Raw genomic sequence first — 20,260 nt, 5'->3', positions numbered from 1 at the left:
CGCTCTTCAATAAAACTTTATGGCAAACCTATTGCAAGTTCTTTACTTACACCGATCCCTGTACAAAATACGAGAGCCAAAAGATTAAAAAAATATATCTATATCTAAATATTTATTCAGGACGGCACGCGCCTAGATAAGAAGAATAGACTTAATACTTAAGTTTAAGGTGATTTATTTATGCTTTATGTCTCACCGATGAGATCCGCAGGCCGCTTTAGCCTTTGTCTTGATGAAAACCGACCGCCGATATCTACTTGTGAGCTCGCAGTCACTTTGATAAAAGCCGCCGCTGAGATTAGACGCTATAGTTGTAAACAAGCGACTTTCGGCTATATAACTTCAAAACAAGTCGAGATTGTTTACACCGCATTTTTTGTATTTCTATTTTTATTTCGGCTTTTTATTTATCAAAGGCGCCGACTCGAGTATTTTTAAGAATGTTCGAGATCGAGGCTAGGACTATAAAAGTGACGACCGCGCTTCGACACTCGAGTCAGTTGACGATTAGCGTTCGAAGCGATAAGTACCTATTTGCTAGAAACGAAGTTTTTTTTGTTCTACTGTTGTATTCTGATTGTATCAGTTTTGTACATATCTTCTTTGGACTAAACTCTTCTACTCAGTAACGATCGTGCGTTAATTTGACCCCACCACCCTGACAAGTAATTATTAATAAAGAAGAATGGAACGTTGGCTTAAAGGCGTTAAACGTGTTGCAACAACATCTTCTAACGAAGCCGAATGTTCAAAAGCAGTACGCGCGGAGTGTACAGCAATTATCGATGATAATGATGCAACGACGTCAAGTTCCACGGTTTCAAAGGCGAAAAAAAGGAAGTATGATGAATCATACTTCATCAGTTTCGGATTTTTTGATTCCAACTGCTCACCTCCCTGCATGTTATGTAGTAAATTGCTTCCTAATAGTTCCATGGCACCTGCCAAGTTGCGCCGACATTTAGAAACTGTACACCCCGAGTCTAAAGACAAGAATAGAGAATTTTTTGTACATAAAAAAGAACAGTTATTGGAAAGTCAAAAAACTATGATGCAAGTAACCCAAACTATCAATGAAAAGGTCACAAAGGCATCATATTTAGTTAGCTATCGCATAGCACAAGAACGTGAAGCGCACACTATCGCTGAGATTTTAATAAAACCATGTGTGTTAGACATAACAAAATGTATGCTCGATGAAAAATCTGCAAAGCATCTTTCTACTGTGCCACTATCAAACGATGCTGTGTCACGTCGAATTCATGATCTGGCAAGCTACGTCAAACAAGAACTAGTTACACGTCTACAAAAAACACGATTCGTCTTGCAAATGGATGAGTCTACTGATGTCGCTGGTCTGGCTATCTTGCTGGTTATCGTGAGATATCCATATGAAAGTTCTTTTGAAGTTGCCCACAAACACTACCGGAGAATAAATTTTTACTAAAATAAATATATTTTTTGAAGAAAATAATCTCAGTTGGAACGATTGCATTGACATTTGTACAGATGGGGCCAACAGCAGGAGTCGTGTCACGAATACAAAAAAAAGCACCTAATTGTGGTTCCAGTCATTGTCTCCGGTATAGACAAACACTAGCAATGAAGCAAATGCCGTCAAACCTAAAATTAGTAATGGATGAAGCGGTAAAAATTATTAATTTTATCAAATCACGACCACTACAATCCCGATTGTTCTCGTTATTGTGTGAAGATTATGGTAGCAAACATAAAACACTGCTGCTCCATACAGAAGTGCGATGGCTGTCTCGGGGTAAAACTTTAACAAGGCTATTGGAACTTAAAGCCGAGTTACAAATGTTTCTTTCAGATACTTCTTTTAATTTGAAAGACCGTTTGTATGATAAAACTTGGTTGTTCCGACTGTCTTTCATGGCGGATATCTTTCAAAAACTGAACGAATTAAATTTATCATTGCAAGGTAAACAGACAACAGTGTTCCAGGCCTGTAACAAAATAACTGCCTTTAAAAGAAAATTAGATTTGCGTTAGTAAGAGAGAAATAGAAAGCTTAAAGTTACTCAGTGAGTTTGTTAACGATAACGACTCAGAAATGTTTCAAGATGATGTGTTTGAAGAATTGGTCCAATATCTCACTTCGATGCGCGCATCTTTTGAGAAGTATTTTCCCGAAGAACAGAATACAAAATTGAAACTGAATTCATGGATTCATAATCCTTTTTTACCCACCTTGTAGAAGCCCGAAAGTATGTCAAATGAGATATATGAATCTCTTTTAGAAATGTCATCACACACAAGTATGGAGTCATTGTTCAAAACGACATCTCTCAACTATTATTGGTGCAGAATCCGTGATGAATACCCAATGCTTGCCAAAATGCCATTTCCAACAACATATTTGTGCGAAACAGGATTCTCAACCTATGCAGCCACGAAAACAAAGTACCGGAATAGACTGGACGCCGAACCTGATATGAGACTTCAACTGTCTTCTATCAAACCTGATATCAACCAATTAATGAAAAATAAAAAACAGTTTCATACCTCCCATTAGTTATTTTTTTTTCTTTTTTAATATCTTCTATTTCTATTATTATACTTGTTATGTAAGTAAGTATTAAGTATATGTTACATTCTGCGTTTATTATGCTTATTAATAAAGAATATACTTTTAAAGACTATTGTTTTATTGTAGGGTTCCGTCAAGTATTTCGCTTTCCAAAAGGGTTCCGTCACTAAAAAAGTTTGAGAACCGCTGACCTAAGCAATCTCACAAACTAAAACTATTTTTTACAGTCATTTAATGAGTAATTCGTTATGTTAAGTCTTCTGAATTGTCGGATTAGTTAACGTAGACTCGACTTTATAAATCTCCTTACTGTAAAAATATCAATAGGATAAATATCAGGAGATCTAGGTGGACATTCCATTGATCCATTTTCCTTCAAACTAGTTATCCAAAAATCTTCGAGTATTAAGACCATAATGTAGTGATATACCTTGTTCGAACTAAATATTGGGATAGAAGTTTTTTCATCACTGTGCCTCAATGAGATTGTACAAACGTCTGTCCGAATCATCCTCTGGGAATTTGTGAACAATTTGAGCTTTGTAAGGAAATTTCTGTTGTAATTGCATAAGGGTTGTCTTCTAATAACAACAACAGATTTTGAAGCATCCCGCACGCAAATTGAACTTTTAAAAATGTAGTTTAATCATCAGTTTATTCTCAGTTTTTTCAGAAATGAATTATGAATTCTGTGTATCACTTTATTAAAACTCTGTATACAAAGTGGAAGGGAGAGTTTATTTCTTTATTCGTTTTAACTAATTCATCTAATAATTTTTTTGTTCATTAGATACAAATTAAAGGCAAAATATATTATATATATACAGACGTATATATAGCCAGCATTACAAGCGATTGTAATGTTAGTTGCCTACACTTTGAAGATAATCTAATTCTTTAATACCTGTTGCCTGCAACGTTGATCTTTCTACCTTTCCTCTTGATTTCAATGCCATTCTCTGTGGCGTAACAAATTTTTTTTAATCACACTAGATTGTTAACATCTCATTTACAAAATGGGGATTTACGATTAAATCACTTTTTGAAATTAATGTATATGGTTTGATGACAACTTTGAACCATTTAAAATTTTATATAATTATCGTTTCCCTAAATGTCATTAAGAATTGTCCAAAAGTACTTTAAAAAATATTTTTTCTATTTATAATTACTTGACTTTTGACTTTTAAAGCCTTTCCATGTACAACTTGATTCTATTTCCGTAACTGCCCAGTTTAATATCATTAAAACACGTTAGTTTAGCGTTTTCGATGTCGTAGAATCCATTTATCGAGACGGAAATTATTACTTACGGCTTAACAAAAACTTTTTGACTTCCGGTTCGACTTTGTGAACTGAATTTATAAATTAAACGAAGAATTTTGTTTTTGGGGGTTTATTGCGATAAGATGGATATTTGACAAACGACAGAAAATTCATTTATTAAACTTTTATTTATATTCAAATTGGAAGCTGTCCTTGGCGTTGTTCCATTCCCGATTAAATTAGGTTATGCTTCGACTAGGTTATGTTCACTTTAATTTTTTTAGGTTGGGCCTGGGGAAAAGATATTTTTCTATAAAATACGATATCTTTTTAATCAAGAACTTTCGTTAAAAGAAATTAAAAAATCTAATTATTAATAAAACCAGATGTAATTATTTTCAACATCTTAGATCTCTATAAATGGATTCTGCGATCTTGAAAATGTCAAATTATAATAGTCAGCCAGGCAGCTACGGGATTATTTTCTATAACTTAATTATTTTTTCTAATTACTATTATAATTCAAATTTTGACTTTTCTTTTTGCTTTTCTCTATCCGTACTTTGTTCTTCTTCTTTTTGTATTACAAACATTCTATTTTTTTCTTTTGTTTTGTTTCCAACATTCCATTGATGGATGTATTTTTTTCTTTGAATTATTTAAAAAAAATATCTTTTTGCCATTTAAATGTTACGCCTATGGTAATGACAAGCTTTTCGTATGGTACCGAAGTAGCCGACGTGTTCGTTAGCAATGCAAGAGTTTGTTATAGAATGGTAGGGGAAACGGGAAATCAAATACACTCTCCAATATTGTGTGTTGTGTGTAAATTAATATAAATAGTTGTTGACGCGAAAAGGCAGACAATATTTCCATAACATGTTGATATAAATTTTCTTAAAGTAGTACCAATAGGTGCCGTTAATATGTGTAGTTCAAAGGGTTAAATTGAAAAACAGTTATGTAGTTTGTGTGTAGTTTTTTCTAAATTTGTGTTGTTTATTACCTACTCGTATTTTTAATTATGAAGACTGATGGGATTTTATTTTTATTACTAATTCCTAGTATTACTTTCCTTCAGGTATGGCACACATTTTGAATTATAACGTATGCATGAAACTTTTGAACTTTTATGTTGCTATTAATGTTGTTCACCTTATAACACTTTTAAATATATACAATATCAATAGTATTAAGTTACATTCTTAAACTATTTTTATAAATTATTAGAATCAACGATATAAATATTAAAGAGAAATAAATATACGAGTATAAAAAGTATTACAAATTGTTGGCACACAATTTTAAGTTACTTATACGAGTGTGATTTGAATAATTCAATATTGGGAACTAGATAATTTAAGAAAACGTTCTATTTGTTATTTATTATTTATCAATGCAGCTGTATGTTGATAATTTTCGATTTTCGAAATATCTTTTGGAATATTTTACACACATTATCTGCAGAAATTGAATTATAATGATGTTTGTCTATGAAAACAAAATTTAAGTCGGACGATGTAAGTCAATGAAGTATTCGTGAAAGTATGTATTTATGTAAAATCTATTCATGCCTATAATAAAGTGATCCGATAGGAAAAAATACCTCAACAGGTCCGTACTTGAAATTTTATATAGTAAATCAATGCAATTATTTAGTATTGTGTAATTACTTGCTTATTTCGATGACAAGATCTGACAACGTGATAAACTAAACCTTACTTTCAAACTGAGTTTACGAAACTTACTAAAGCACACGGTGTCAAGCTTGTGCAAATTCCTGGTCAAAACTCAGTTGGTGCATCGAACTGAGTTTTGGTGTAAAGCAGCTTATTTTGTTACGTGGTATGTTGAAAATTTATCAACAGCGTAATTTCTTAGCTATGCATATCGCAGCTGTTAATACATATTTGATGTATTGTCCAACCTTAAATATCAAGAATTTGTTGAATAATTTAAAAAAAAAACATGACATTTCGTGAACAAATTTTCTTGGTTTGAAATCTAGTTCTCATACATGAAAATAAATCATTTATCCATAAAACATTGAAACATTCAAGAGACCATCGGGAATTGCTGGAAGTTGTCAAGTTACATTCGCGACACCATCCATCCCCTATACATTCAAACAATAATACAAAATGTGTGTAACTACACTACCGGTCAAAAGTTTTGGCCCACCCTATAGTTTGATACACAACAAATAAAAACAATATGATTGATTTTGGTATTTATATTTGAAAAAACAAATATAGATAAGAATACAGTAATAATAATACAGTTGATTCATCGATGTCACCCCCTTTTGCTTTTATTATTTCGGTACACAATTTGAATATTCTCTCTGGAAATTTCGGTAAATAGGCTTCTGACTTCCCTGTCCAATTTGTACCACAACAACTTCATCGAGTTGAGGACAAATTTTTTGCCGACCAGTAGGTTTTTTGTTCAAAATCTCTTTTTACCAGGTCTCCAGTCGCCCTTCCTCCAAAACATTCCCAAACCATCACCGAGCCTCCCCTTTTAGACCCAAAATCCTCAAACTTTCAAACTTTCATTTTAGGCCACTACAATTTTTTAAAATGGCACCCATCCAAAAAAGCCAGCTTATTTCAATCTCCTTTTCACTGTAAAAGTACTCAAAGTCATATTCTGAGATGTCGATCAGGTTTACTGATCAATACGATACGTATCTTAAGAGGTTGTGGTTTATCGTAAAGTCCCGCGATGGGTTGGCCTCGAGCTAAGAAATTAATGGCGGCTCCAATAAGAGAAGCGCGCGGAACAGTGGTAGGTTCAAATGATCGAACAATGTTATTGATTATGGGGACATATATTCAAATTATAGATATTTTAATAAATACAACACAATACAACCAAATACAACGCAAGCAAATGGAAGTATGGACTGTTTTGCTCATATTAGCGAGACCATATAACGGGGAGACCGACGCCGCTGGCAAGCGCGGGTGCCATTAATTTCTTAACAGAAGAGAATAGAAAAGGACACAGATTTCTCTCTTTTACACATGGGCGTTATAGATCATGTCCAGTCATTCGTATACAGGGAGTTCAGTTTTTCGATGCCGCCATGAACGTTTCAATTCAAATATCGTAAATAGACAAATAATTGCATGTAATTTGATTCTTTGGATTTCTCATCCAAATCTAACTGTCTCTGTGGTATGTTAATGTGATCTTAAATAGAAGAAAGCGTGACAAATGTTCCATCATTTTACCAGAAAGTGAATATTAACAAAAGATTTTATAATATTAGAAGAAATTATAAGTGAAAAAACTATGTTTGTATGTGACATTTTTGAAAACTTTAACTGCCTGGTTCGTAATTCAGCTATTACGTCATTTAATGTGAGTAAGGGTGAATGATCTAATATTGCAACACATGTCAGTAAACACTTTTGTTTATTTTTAAATAATAAAGACCAAAAAAAACTTAAATTCAAAATTATCACATCTATTTAACATCTGCTTGGTACTATGAGAAAGATTTTAGTAGACTAAATCTTGTTTTATGCAGCCAAAATTAAAACTAATTAATTAACATTAAACTAAACTGTCTGTGTGGTATTTTTTCGATTTATGCAGTAAATTAAGGATATACATTACTGGTAAATCGATAGTATGTATGGTTTTTTTTGTCATGCAAATGTGGAAAGGTTCTAACACTGTATATCAATGTTCCATCGCTGACTTTCAGACATAGCTTTTTCTTAATTTTTTGGTATCGATTTTACAAATAAAACACCACGGCGAATAATATTTTCAGAACCAAAGAACAAGGACGTTGTAAACAACCACCAATACAGACTTAAATGTATTCATAACCTCAAAAAATTAAGGAATTAAACCAAGTTGACAAATTCTTAGTTTAATTTAAATGAACTTCAAGCACAAGCTAAACACATAATTTCTTTAAATATTTCGACGAAGACAGGCTAACAAAAAACATTATGTGGCCTAAAGTTAAGCCATAATGAATTCGATTAGATTTGGTACTGTAGAACTGTATGAAGTAACAAAGAATTCTGATAGAAACACTGATATACCGGGACAAGTTTAAAAGAAGCGGTTTACAACGTTATCCGACGTCTATCTATATCTAATCGCCGTCTATACTACCGGTTAAAAGTTTTTGCCCACTCTGTAGTTTCCTTGATACACAACAAATAAGATTCATCGATATAATCGAAATAATCGTCGTCTATTTGGTTCCATTAGCTTTTCGGGATATGTGAAGTGAAAAGAGAACTACTTTATGACTTCTCTGTTCAATTAGTCCCACAGCAGCTCAATAGGGTTTAGTTCGGGCGGTTATGACGGCTAAATCTATACGACAATACCAAAAAAGTTGAGGAAATAGTAGAAATAGGCATCTGAGAGATAGCAGTCGATGAAAAATTATGGATCTGAATTAAAATATATGAAAATGTTTATTATCAGATATGATTTGGAAAACACCCGACTGCCTGAGTAATAATTGAACTATTATACCTCGTATAATATTGTTGTTCGTCAATTTCGATGTGACTTTTCGCCGTATTCCCACTTCCGTTGATTTATGTAATGATATTATTAGAAATTTCTGTTTCACATCTGCTCTATTTCTAAAATAAGTTTAAGGTTAAGTATTCGATGTTTAGACATAAATTTGAAAATAGTTTCGGTATTTAACGTTCGTGAATCAGTGAAAAATTAATGAATGAAGTATTGAAAATTTTTTTAAATTATCGCTCAAATACTGAAAATTAAACTGATAAATATTTCGAGACACAATTAAATTTAAACCATTTTTTAAACTTTATTCAATTAAATACGAATAAATTAGGATCTGGAAATATTATTTCAGATTAAAGCTTGTTTAAAGCCCTTAAAAAATACTCTAAAATGTGTAAACTTCTTTCTTGGATGGCCAGAATGAATTAAAAAATTTTTTTCAAAATGATCTTTATTTTTATTGCGTTTATATCTGTCTGTCGCAAGTCTCTATCGGTGTTAACAACCTAACCTCTCAAAATTCCCTTTCTAGAGCGCGAAATTCGAATTAAAATATAAAAATGCTTACAAATATACTAAAAAAAATTGGTATTCCCAGAACTGAACCTGTACGTGGTACTTAAAGTAAACTGGAAAAAAATCCAAATATAAGTATACATTTTGGAATTTTTCAAAAAACTAGACGTAACCTAAACTAGCTATTGTTGTTTTGGTGCACAATTTAGGCATTTTCTGCAACAATTTCGAAAAATAATCGTCGTCTATTTGGTTCCATTTGTGTTTCAAGATATTCCAAAGATTTGACTACTTTTTGACTTCCCTGTCCAATTTGTCCCACGATAACTCAATCAGGTTCAGATCGGGCGACTTTGGCGACCAAATCTCAGTACATTCTTCCTCTCCAATTCTTTTAAATACTCTTTGCACAGCTCCGAGGAATGTTTGGGGTTGTATTTAATATTATTTTATAGCCTTTGTTTAAAATTCCTTGGCTCCAAAATATCCCCAAACCATCACTCAGCTTCCACCGAATTTTACAGTCGATTCTTCATTTCAACACTTTTCTTCTAGACCCAAAATCTCATACTTCGACTCATCATTTCATAAAACTTTTTCCCACTCTTCGTGCGTCCAATTTTCATATTCTTTAGCCCACTGAAACCTTTTGGTTTTATTCTAAGGTCTTGAAAGAGGTTTACCACTGCCTCCCTTCCAAAAAATTCAGTTTTTCTCACTTTTTTTTCACTGTAGAAGCAGATCCCTAGATTCAATGATCTGATTTGCTATCTCTGGATCCGCGAAAGGTTTATCACATTTTCTGATCGTTTAACTTCAGCGGTTGTGGTTTTTCGAGTCCCTCCTGATCGTTTACTCCTGGAGGTCGCATATTATTTCACATTGGAACCTTGTTTTTACCCATTTTAAAACTTACAAGTATGGATTTGCAAAAATTCGTCTTGGTGCAAAAAGTATAAATCACATCACGTTTTTGGATCTCACAGGGTTAATTTGGACTAAACTACAATCATAAACACCAAAGAAATAATTCGAAACAATCGATCTCATGTTTGATTTCTATTTTCTAATAACCTAACCGTAGAAAAATTAAAATAAAAAGGTTTTCAGTGGACGGTCATACCTAATTGACGATTAACGAAGATCGAACAGAAAAAAATCTGTTTTATTGGCAACAACTACGTCGAAAAAAAACAATACATATTTTTGTATTTTTCAAATTAATGATTAAATAAAAGTAATTGAATTCCAGACTTCAGTACACCTCTATATATTAATAAAAGATGTTATACTGATAAAAAAATCTGGCATTCATCCTTATATTGATTTCGAAACTGCATCGTCTGGCTAGACTACTACAAATTCGTAATGAACCTCCCCCATCAAACGTTCTATATTTATATGCGGAAATATGAACTTCGAGTGCTGGCTGAGCGGATGAACTCGACTGTGGGAATCAAAAGGACTCGAGGTTTACATATGTGCGGGGCTTTCAGCTTCCGTCTTTTCAGGAAATATATAAGTACCTGCTTTTTAAAATAGTCTTTATTCGAACCCATGTTTCATCTATTTAATATTAACATACAAAATAATCAACTAACATAGTAGATGTGAACGATCGTATTCAAAGTTCTTTTCATGTAATTTTGACCTTAATTTTATTTTGGCCGTCCCTGTATAAATAACTTTCCAAGACTTACAATTTGTTAAAGGTAAGATGGTGTATCGTTCATTTGTTTTTTTTACTAAAATAAGTTTGTTTCACAGTTGTTCATTATACCGAGATACATCGTACTGTCGAAGCCATAAAACTTTTATTGCCCATTATGTCTGACTTGCCTGTTTTCAATTGAAAAATATAAGTTAACCAATTTATAGACTGCTCTATAAATAAATTTGAAAGCTTTTGGTTCGTGAAACTATTTTTAATTTGTTCTAAATAAACACATTATACTTCTCTCATTTACAATTTAATTGCAGAAGCTGTTTATATAAGGAGCAATCAAAAACACGCCTCGCGAAAACGGCCCCGTATGCAAATAATATTTATTATACTACCCCTATACATTCGAAGGAATCTATTGTACATGCGGATAGGTAGAATTTGGTTCGTCAACCAATCAAAATAGATTCATATGTTTATTTTGGCAATATTTCCTTTTTACTGGGCAATTTTATCTAAATAAATTTGATTAATATCCGGGCTATATAGTAAGTGCGTTAAAAATTTCTAGTTCAGTCAATTTTTCGCGAGTCATCAAATATGTGAGTAGTAAGGCGTTGTCATGATTGAATCAAGACATTACAAATATAGTAGATATGTTTATAAGTTAGCCGTCTTGTGAATAATACAAAATGTTTTCTTCTTCATCTCATTCGTTGAGTACAGCGCTTGCATGACTTTTATATAACCAATTCGCCGATCACGGTAAATATTTCAATAGACAAATGTAGCAATATATGAATCACCCTACTCTATATGTAATATCTCTATGAGTGGAATACAACGCACCTTCCGTCTTTATTCTGACATATGTCATACGAGAATTTTGTCTTTGTATGTAAATTTTCCGTGGATATGAACTTATTTATTTCCTTTGATTTTTACATTCTGTATATTTCAACAAGTTAAAAATCAAATTGTGTAATAGTGTATTTTATTTTTTGTAATTTCGTTTCATCTAATTTATATTTTCGAAACAACTTAAATAACTATTTCCTAATTTTACTAATGCAAAATTAAGTAAGTGAATTAGTCACGATAAAACTATTAAGAACAATAAAATATTTGAGTACAATTCTTAACCTTTCATTCCATACCTTTTGCTGACAACGTCATTTTTAGAAATGCTTTAAATTTTAACCATTGTTGTTTTGTTTCTCGAAATAAAAGAAAAACAAATGAAACTTATAATAAAAAACATTTGTCATGTTACCTCATTATTAGAGGACGGGCAATATATGAAATAACTTTAAACTACAGGTAAAGGTCTCATACTAAAAATCGAGACGAGGTCATATTAAACAACGTTGCCAAACTTTGAAAATAATATGTAATATAAAATATTTTGATTTCAATTGTATTTAATTCTGGATCATTTTTAATCTTAATATGTAATCAAAAATAAAATCAATTTAACAATGTTGATTAATTTTGAATTTCTTATGGGACTGGAAAACTGTTCTGTCAAAATTACTAAAATGGAACCGGAAAACATTGACTAGGTCGTACATGTACTTCAATAGTCCAGTCAAAGTTGGTTATAATTTATTATTAAATATAACATACATAATAGTGATTTTTGCTTAAGAAAATTAGATATTAGGTACGAGGTATGTACACAATGAAAGTTTCGTTTATATTTATATCACCGTCAGCGCTGCGATCGTTGTACGCCATTTTCAAATTGCTACTGATGACATGTAGTGCTTCTTTGTGATATCAGCCTTAATTGAAAATATCGCCGTTTGTGAAATAAGATCTGTGGTTCGTCTTCTGAATGCAAAGATACTTAAACGAAGTGGAATTTATCGGAAACTTAACTCTTTGAAAAAAAATTAACGAGACCATTTTTGTAGAGAATTTAAAGGTCTACAACTTTGGTTTGAGGTTTTTTTTTGATGAAACTTACCGTTTTCGAGAAAAATCCAATTTAAAATTTTGACCTTTGACCCCGAATAACTTTTGTAGTACACATAGGATCGATGAGGATTTTTAAAACTTTATATGTAACGGTAAACCCTAGCTTTCCATTAATATTTCGCTTTCCGGGAATTTATTATTTGACTACTATTTTGTTTTATATATATTGACCGGACTAATGTTTGTGGTAGGTGGTTATGTTAAAGTCTGGTAAATTGTGCGTGTTTTAGTTTGTAATACAATTTATGTTCACAATTAACTTAACTTCTACTCCATATATTTATCAGTCTGTTTTTGAATACTCTTAAAAAACAAAATTTATTATAATTTGTAGGTAATAGAATAGGCCTCTGGATTTTTTGTTATACGGTTTTACACCATTAAATATAAGTGAACAAGGTTATAAATATGCTTTTTATCGTATGCACCTTCTTTGTTACTATCCTCGATCTGATAGGCGATGAATAATTTACCTACCTGAATACCCATTGGCGTCGACTACATAAAGTTTCTCGGCTTGGTGCTCCACCTATTTTGAATATAAGCAATTCAACACAACGTAACAACTTTTGCAACTAGACATAAGTGCATTGTTGAGCTTAGAAAACATTGAAGGTTATGGTTATGGTTGTTTGAACCATAACCATAACCTTCAACAAGTTCTTGGAGAAGATTTTCTCGACTAATACATATTATAAAACATGTGAAAGAAACTAGAGAGACTTGTTGATCATTATGAACACACTGTTTACACTAACACTACACCAACACTAACAATTACACTATCTGACGCGTTTTGTTAACCAACTTATCATCTTCAAGGAGTGAATCGCGAAAGTGAAACTTTATTTTGTAATTTCAGGTGACTTTTGGTGCAGAATTGGTCATTCATATCCCTGGGAATTTAGGACAAGATGGCGTTGTTTATAGACTAGATTATTTCCCTCCAATCGGTCATCCGGCACCGAATACCACCATCGCTTCCAAAGATATTAGAGATGTCATTAAATTTTCTCAAGCTCTACCTGGAACTAAGTATGACTTCTGGTTGTATTATTCTAATGCTACGCACAACATGCTAACTTGGACTGCCAATTTTACAACAGGTATGCATAAGAACCGTATTTATTACTGTCTTGGTTGTGTCCACTACCAAATATTCAAAAAGTGCTATAAATCTGATTACTTGAGATTTAAAAGTTTATAAAAACGTGAGTCATCTTAGATAATAGATTCCCAGATGATTATTAACACTCGGTTGATTTGCTGATTCCTATCTGTCACCAGTTTTTATAAGATTTTTTAAACTCTAATACAAGATTAGTAGAGTACACCGTTTGTATGGCAGCTCTGCTGTCGCAGCAGATTGGCGTTCCATCCCATCATATTGAGAAAAATTCGCTTATTATGGGGCCTCCTCCGCCGAAGCCTTCTTGAACCGAACCATTCATCCTGAAGTTGCCTCCAAGCCCATTAAAAATGATTGGATGGACTCAACTATCTTCATACAGGAAGATTTTCTGCAAAAGACCCCCGTACAACCGATGGCCATTCTGCACTTCCAGAGGCTGCAAGTGGAGTTTTTTTTATTTTATTTTGGGGTCCACGTGTAGAAGATGATGGAATTTTTTGTTTTTCTTTGAATCTACAGTGTTCGTAGTTCCAAGCCCATTAAAAATGATTGGACAATCATCAAGCGGTTTGCGTCAACAATTTCGTATGGCTAGTAGATCCAGCTTACACTTCGTTGAGGATATTCAGCCTGTATGCTCTATTCAAAGCTTCGAATTGTATCGTTTAGTTCAAAGATGGAAGATCCAGTAGGACTAGAAGCGTACGTATGGACTCAACTACAGGAAAATCTTCTGCTAAAGACCCTACGTACAACCGATGGCCATTCTGCATGACCAGAGGCTGCGGGTGGGTTTTTTTTTATTTTATTTTGGGGTCCACGTGTAGAAGATGATGGAATTTTTTGTTTTTCTTTGAATCTACAGTGTTCGTAGTTCCAAGCCCATTAAAAATGATTGGACAATCATCAAGCGGTTTGCGTCAACAATTTCGTATGGCTAGTAGATCCAGCTTACACTTCGTTGAGGATATTCAGCCTGTATGCTCTATTCAAAGCTTCGAATTGTATCGTTTAGTTCAAAGATGGAAGATCCAGTAGGACTAGAAGCGTACGTATGGACTCAACTACAGGAAAATCTTCTGCTAAAGACCCTACGTACAACCGATGGCCATTCTGCACTTCCAGAGGCTGCAAGTGGAGTTTTTTTTATTTTATTTTGGGGTCCACGTGTAGAAGATGATGGAATTTTTTGTTTTTCTTTGAATCTACAGTGTTCGTAGTTCCAAGCCCATTAAAAATGATTGGACAATCATCAAGCGGTTTGCGTCAACAATTTCGTATGGCTAGTAGATCCAGCTTACACTTCGTTGAGGATATTCAGCCTGTATGCTCTATTCAAAGCTTCGAATTGTATCGTTTAGTTCAAAGATGGAAGATCCAGTAGGACTAGAAGCGTACGTATGGACTCAACTACAGGAAAATCTTCTGCTAAAGACCCTACGTACAACCGATGGCCATTCTGCATGACCAGAGGCTGCGGGTGGGTTTTTTTTTATTTTATTTTGGGGTCCACGTGTAGAAGATGATGGAATTTTTTGTTTTTCTTTGAATCTACAGTGTTCGTAGTTCCAAGCCCATTAAAAATGATTGGACAATCATCAAGCGGTTTGCGTCAACAATTTCGTATGGCTAGTAGATCCAGCTTACACTTCGTTGAGGATATTCAGCCTGTATGCTCTATTCAAAGCTTCGAATTGTATCGTTTAGTTCAAAGATGGAAGATCCAGTAGGACTAGAAGCGTACGTATGGACTCAACTACAGGAAAATCTTCTGCTAAAGACCCTACGTACAACCGATGGCCATTCTGCATGACCAGAGGCTGCGGGTGGGTTTTTTTTTATTTTATTTTGGGGTCCACGTGTAGAAGATGATGGAATTTTTTTGTTTTTCTTTGAATCTACAGTGTTCGTAGTTCCAAGCCCATTAAAAATGATTGGACAATCATCAAGCGGTTTGCGTCAACAATTTCGTATGGCTAGTAGATCCAGCTTACACTTCGTTGAGGATATTCAGCCTGTATGCTCTATTCAAAGCTTCGAATTGTATCGTTTAGTTCAAAGATGGAAGATCCAGTAGGACTAGAAGCGTACGTATGGACTCAACTACAGGAAAATCTTCTGCTAAAGACCCTACGTACAACCGATGGCCATTCTGCATGACCAGAGGCTGCGGGTGGGGTTTTTTTTATTTTATTTTGGGGTCCACGTGTAGAAGATGATGGAATTTTTTTGTTTTTCTTTGAATCTACAGTGTTCGTAGTTCCAAGCCCATTAAAAATGATTGGACAATCATCAAGCGGTTTGCGTCAACAATTTCGTATGGCTAGTAGATCCAGCTTACACTTCGTTGAGGATATTCAGCCTGTATGCTCTATTCAAAGCTTCGAATTGTATCGTTTAGTTCAAAGATGGAAGATCCAGTAGGACTAGAAGCGTACGTATGGACTCAACTACAGGAAAATCTTCTGCAAAAGACCCTACGTACAACCGATGGCCATTCTGCATGACCAGAGGCTGCGGGTGGTGTTTTTTTTATTTTATTTTGGGGTCCACGTGTAGAAGATGATGGAATTTTTGTGTTTTTCTTTGAGTTCAAGTGTTTGTAGTACCAAGACCTTATTATTAAGCATCTTTCGCGGTACCTGATTAGGGCTCATATACCATCCATCCCTAGGCACCACTTTGGATTAAACCCTCAAAAACGAGCCGTTTTTTGCAATGGTTGTCCACCTTGTGACTACATACGCGAGTTCAAGGTCCAACAGCTCTTTTATGGGGGTTTTATTAGTATAGATGATTATCATATCATTTGAATTATGTCATTATAATTTTTTTCGGTTCTTAAGTATTTGACAGCTCTGACAGCCGCCCTTGGAATTGTTTTTTGTATAATTTCGTAAAGTTTTTTTCTATCTACAGCACAACAAACATTTCTATGTATTTATTGAAAATAATCATTTGCAACAAAGTAATAAGTAATATTAGAAACAATTTCGTGTTGTTTAACATGAATTTTAATTGACTGTGAAATGAACAAATTATAAACATAAAATAATCACGTATTAAGGGTATTTAAATACTTTTAAAACTAATCTTTGATTTGAATTCAATTAAATTATCATTATTTAGTATTATTTAAACGTTAATTTATTTTTTAATGTGATATATTAAAATGTAATGTTTTAAAACCGATATTAAAGCGATTACACAGGTAATGAAGTTAGCCTAGGATTTGCGATACAAGATATTTTCTATTTACCTTATAAATCATTCAAAATGGGCAAATAGAATAGAAAATTGTGTTTATAGAACTTGGGGCTACCATATGATCTTGGAATCAGATCAAGAGGCTAAAGAGTCGTGCTACTTCGGCTCCAAAAGTGAATTGGGGTTCAGAAAACATGCGAGAGGTTGTTGGCATTAGTTGCAACAAGACTTTTTCCCTACAATGGTAAAAAAATTAAACGCGTAGTATTATATCAATATTTTGGATTAACTAGACTTAAAAATTCGTGGTTGATACAAGAAAAAAATTAATTTCATCAACTAAACGCAAACTTTGGTTGCACTGACTTCTGACTGTTCTCGTATATCAAAAAATTCAGGCGTAGGAAACAATTTCCATGGAACGGAGAGGAGATACGAGCCGTCTTCTAAATTCTCACAGCTGGAATGGGATCCATTGATGGTTTTAGTCGAACGAGAAAAACTTGTACAATTAGATGATTTCTAAATATTTTATTCTAGTACCTGATCCACCTTCCGGCCTATCGGTAGACGTCAGAAGTGGAAAAACCGCCATTATATCATGGGAATCTCCTACCCAGGGGAGCTTCACTAGTTTTAAACTCAAGATAAATCCTCTAGTTCACATTTCGGAACAAAAACAACAACCTATTATCATCGATAACGTAGATAACAACATGTACGTTTTAAAGGATCTCGTACCAGGAGCTACGTATCAAGTACAAGCGTTCACAGTTTTCGAAAACAAAGAAAGCGTCGCATACACTTCCAGAAATTTCACTACAAGTAAGTAAATTTTATTTATAACAATTATGAATTAATGCTACTCCTTTTATACTATTTTTCAAAGTTGTAGTAGATCTTTGGGCCAAGTTTTACGTAGTCTTCTCGTGCGTGGATAGTTCTTCTATTAGCTCGTTATCTTGGTATGCCATCTGTTGATTGTATGTGGAGGGTATGATTACTGACATACCACGGAGCATCCGGCCAGGTTTCTTAATGTTTTGGATTGAAACTTTCGTATTATATTGATCCCAGTAGGTTTAGCGCATCCCCAGAGTTATTCTTCTTTTAGTGTTTTTTTCGTGGTAAGTCGCTGATCTAGATGAAGGCCAAGGTATTTAGTTTCAGTTGCTTCGTAGGTTGTTCATAGTTACTGGAGGGCATATATTATGACGCATAGTGAAGGTGATTTGTCGATATGATTTTGTAAATCTTCAGAAGAGGTTAATGGATCGTCGTTTGTAGCTGAAACTTCTATATCATCAGCCATTTCAGTGTTGTTAGTTACTGGTACCTCTGACTCCAGATTTAATAGGAAAGAAATTAGATTTCTGTGGCACACCTTATCGAAGACCTAAAAGATGTCTTGGAATACCGCGTTGCAATACTTTTTGCCTTCAAGACTCTTGGAGATTTGATTTATTAACCTGTGAACTTGTTGGGTTGTAGAATGGTGTTCCCGAAACCCAAATTGATGATTAGGTGGTACTTCCATGAGATAATGCCGTGTTTATCCTTTTTAGTAGAAGACTGATAGATCTGTAGGAAGAGGTGTCTTGTGCAGGTTTTTACACCATGATAATCTCTGCATACTTCCAAACTTTTGGAAAGATAATCTTAAGATACGATTAAATATTGTTGTTAAAAGGACAACAGCTTTACGTGGTGATTGTTTCAGAACTTGACCTTAGATAAGGTCATATCCAGGTGCTTTGTCTTATCTATTTCTTGTTTTATTTCTGTTGGAGATGATGGTTTTATAGGAAATGGGCATTAATGACTTCTACTTCTTGATCTACTTCTTTTGGTTCAATCTTGGAAACCTTAGTCAGACGGGCAGCGAATGTATCAGCCTCTGATCGAACCCACTCTGCGTTTGGCTTGCGAACTGGTGCTTGAGATCTTTTTAGTTTTTTTTTTGTAGCCTTCCATAGAGTTTGATAATTCATGGATAAATTGGTCGAGTAGTACTCGAATGAATCTTTTTGTGCCTCACCAAGTGCTGTTTTTAGTTCCCTAGTTTCTGGTTCTTTGCCATGTTCTTCTGGCTCATCGTTTTTCAATGATGAGTTGGTAAATGTGTAGTGGTTCGTTTGTGGAGTTATGTGGTCTTTGAGGGTGCTTCTTGTACCATTTTTGTAAAGTATTGTCCTGTTTGATCCAGGTCCTCTGGGTATTTTTAGTCGGAGGTTGAGGTTATCTTCTAAGTAGTTGACGAACTTACTCGACTTACTTCTATGTTTCTGATGAGGTAAATTTGTTTAAAACACATTCTAGTATCTTACTAATTGCTTGACATACAAATCCCGATTTGATTTTTTTTATGTAACCACCGCTTATTTAAATATTTACACATCAATTTTCACTTCATAGAAAGCTAAATACCATAACGATTTGACGTATAATCGAGAAATTACCAATTTAAATATATTCTGTCGACTGAGAATGAGATTAAGCAACTTGGAATTAACAAATAATTTGCAAGGACTTATAATTTTAATTAGTATAAATTTTAAATCGCTTTGTCTTGTATACTTGGTGGTTTTTCAGGAGCTATCGATTTACTAACAATTTTCCAAACTGCACTTTCAGGAAATCTGTTTCAATGAAAAATATTTTTCGTGACCTTGCTCTACTAACTTTAAGTAAACACTTAATTTTGCGTTTGCTGTTTGGTACACATTCTAAAAGAAATTATCGAACTTTGGATCGAAATGAACTTACACAGACAAATGCGTTGGTTGGAGGCTAATTACTTTCTTAGATCGTGAAAAATTTTATATCTGTTGTGAATACATATCTTACTGTTATTATATTCGAGGGTTCTAATTACATATTTCGAGAAATTTCTTCTTTTTCTTATGATTAAATAAACTAAAATCTTCTGGTATTTATATAGTTAATTTTCACAGAACCTAACACACCGGGAAAATTCATAGTATGGTTCAGGAACGAAACTACCTTACTAGTTTTATGGCAACCCCCTTATCCGGCAGCTATTTATTCCCACTACAAAGTATCCATAGATCCACCAGATGCGAACGATAGTGTTCTTTATGTAGAAAAAGAAGGAGAACCTCCTGGACCTGCACAGGCGGCTTTTAAAGGATTAATACCGGGTAGAGCTTATAATATTTCCGTACAAACTATGTCAGAAGATGAAATTTCCACACCTACCACTGCTCAGTATAGGACAGTGCCTTTAAAACCACAAAGAATTTACTTCGACAGGGATAAGATTACATCCCATTCGTTTGTCGTACATTGGGATCCTCCTAGTGGGAAAAGGTAAGAAATCTAATTATTCGAAGTGTATGTTTCTTAAACTATGATCGGGTTAAACAGATTATGATCTGAATGTTCGGAAACCAACATTTTCAAATATCAC

General features: G+C 33.8%; 1 protein-coding gene across 3 annotated transcripts in view; it reads left to right on the top strand.

Moving 5' to 3' along the window:
* The first annotated feature begins 4,585 nt into the window (after nt 1–4,585).
* The window catches only part of LOC130444775 (tyrosine-protein phosphatase 10D), a 29,905-nt gene continuing 14,230 nt past the window's right edge, over nt 4,586–20,260 (top strand). For 2 of the 3 annotated variants that reach the window (XR_008909994.1, XM_056780053.1), the window contains exons 1-4: nt 4,586–4,898; nt 13,354–13,597; nt 17,371–17,655; nt 19,785–20,160. Coding sequence is in view for 2 of the 3 variants with exons in the window: in XM_056780053.1 (XP_056636031.1) it covers nt 4,842–4,898; nt 13,354–13,597; nt 17,371–17,655; nt 19,785–20,160 (962 nt within the window). In the remaining variant the exon portion in view is untranslated. The remainder of the gene's footprint in view (nt 4,899–13,353; nt 13,598–17,370; nt 17,656–19,784; nt 20,161–20,260) is intronic. The other variant, XM_056780052.1, reaches the window with a different exon arrangement.

The sequence above is a fragment of the Diorhabda sublineata genome, chromosome 1 (genome assembly GCF_026230105.1).
Source record: "Diorhabda sublineata isolate icDioSubl1.1 chromosome 1, icDioSubl1.1, whole genome shotgun sequence".
Lineage (NCBI taxonomy): Eukaryota > Metazoa > Arthropoda > Insecta > Coleoptera > Chrysomelidae > Diorhabda > Diorhabda sublineata.
The sequence above is the reverse complement of the archived record's forward strand: the minus strand, read 5'-3'. Positions and strand labels throughout refer to the sequence as shown.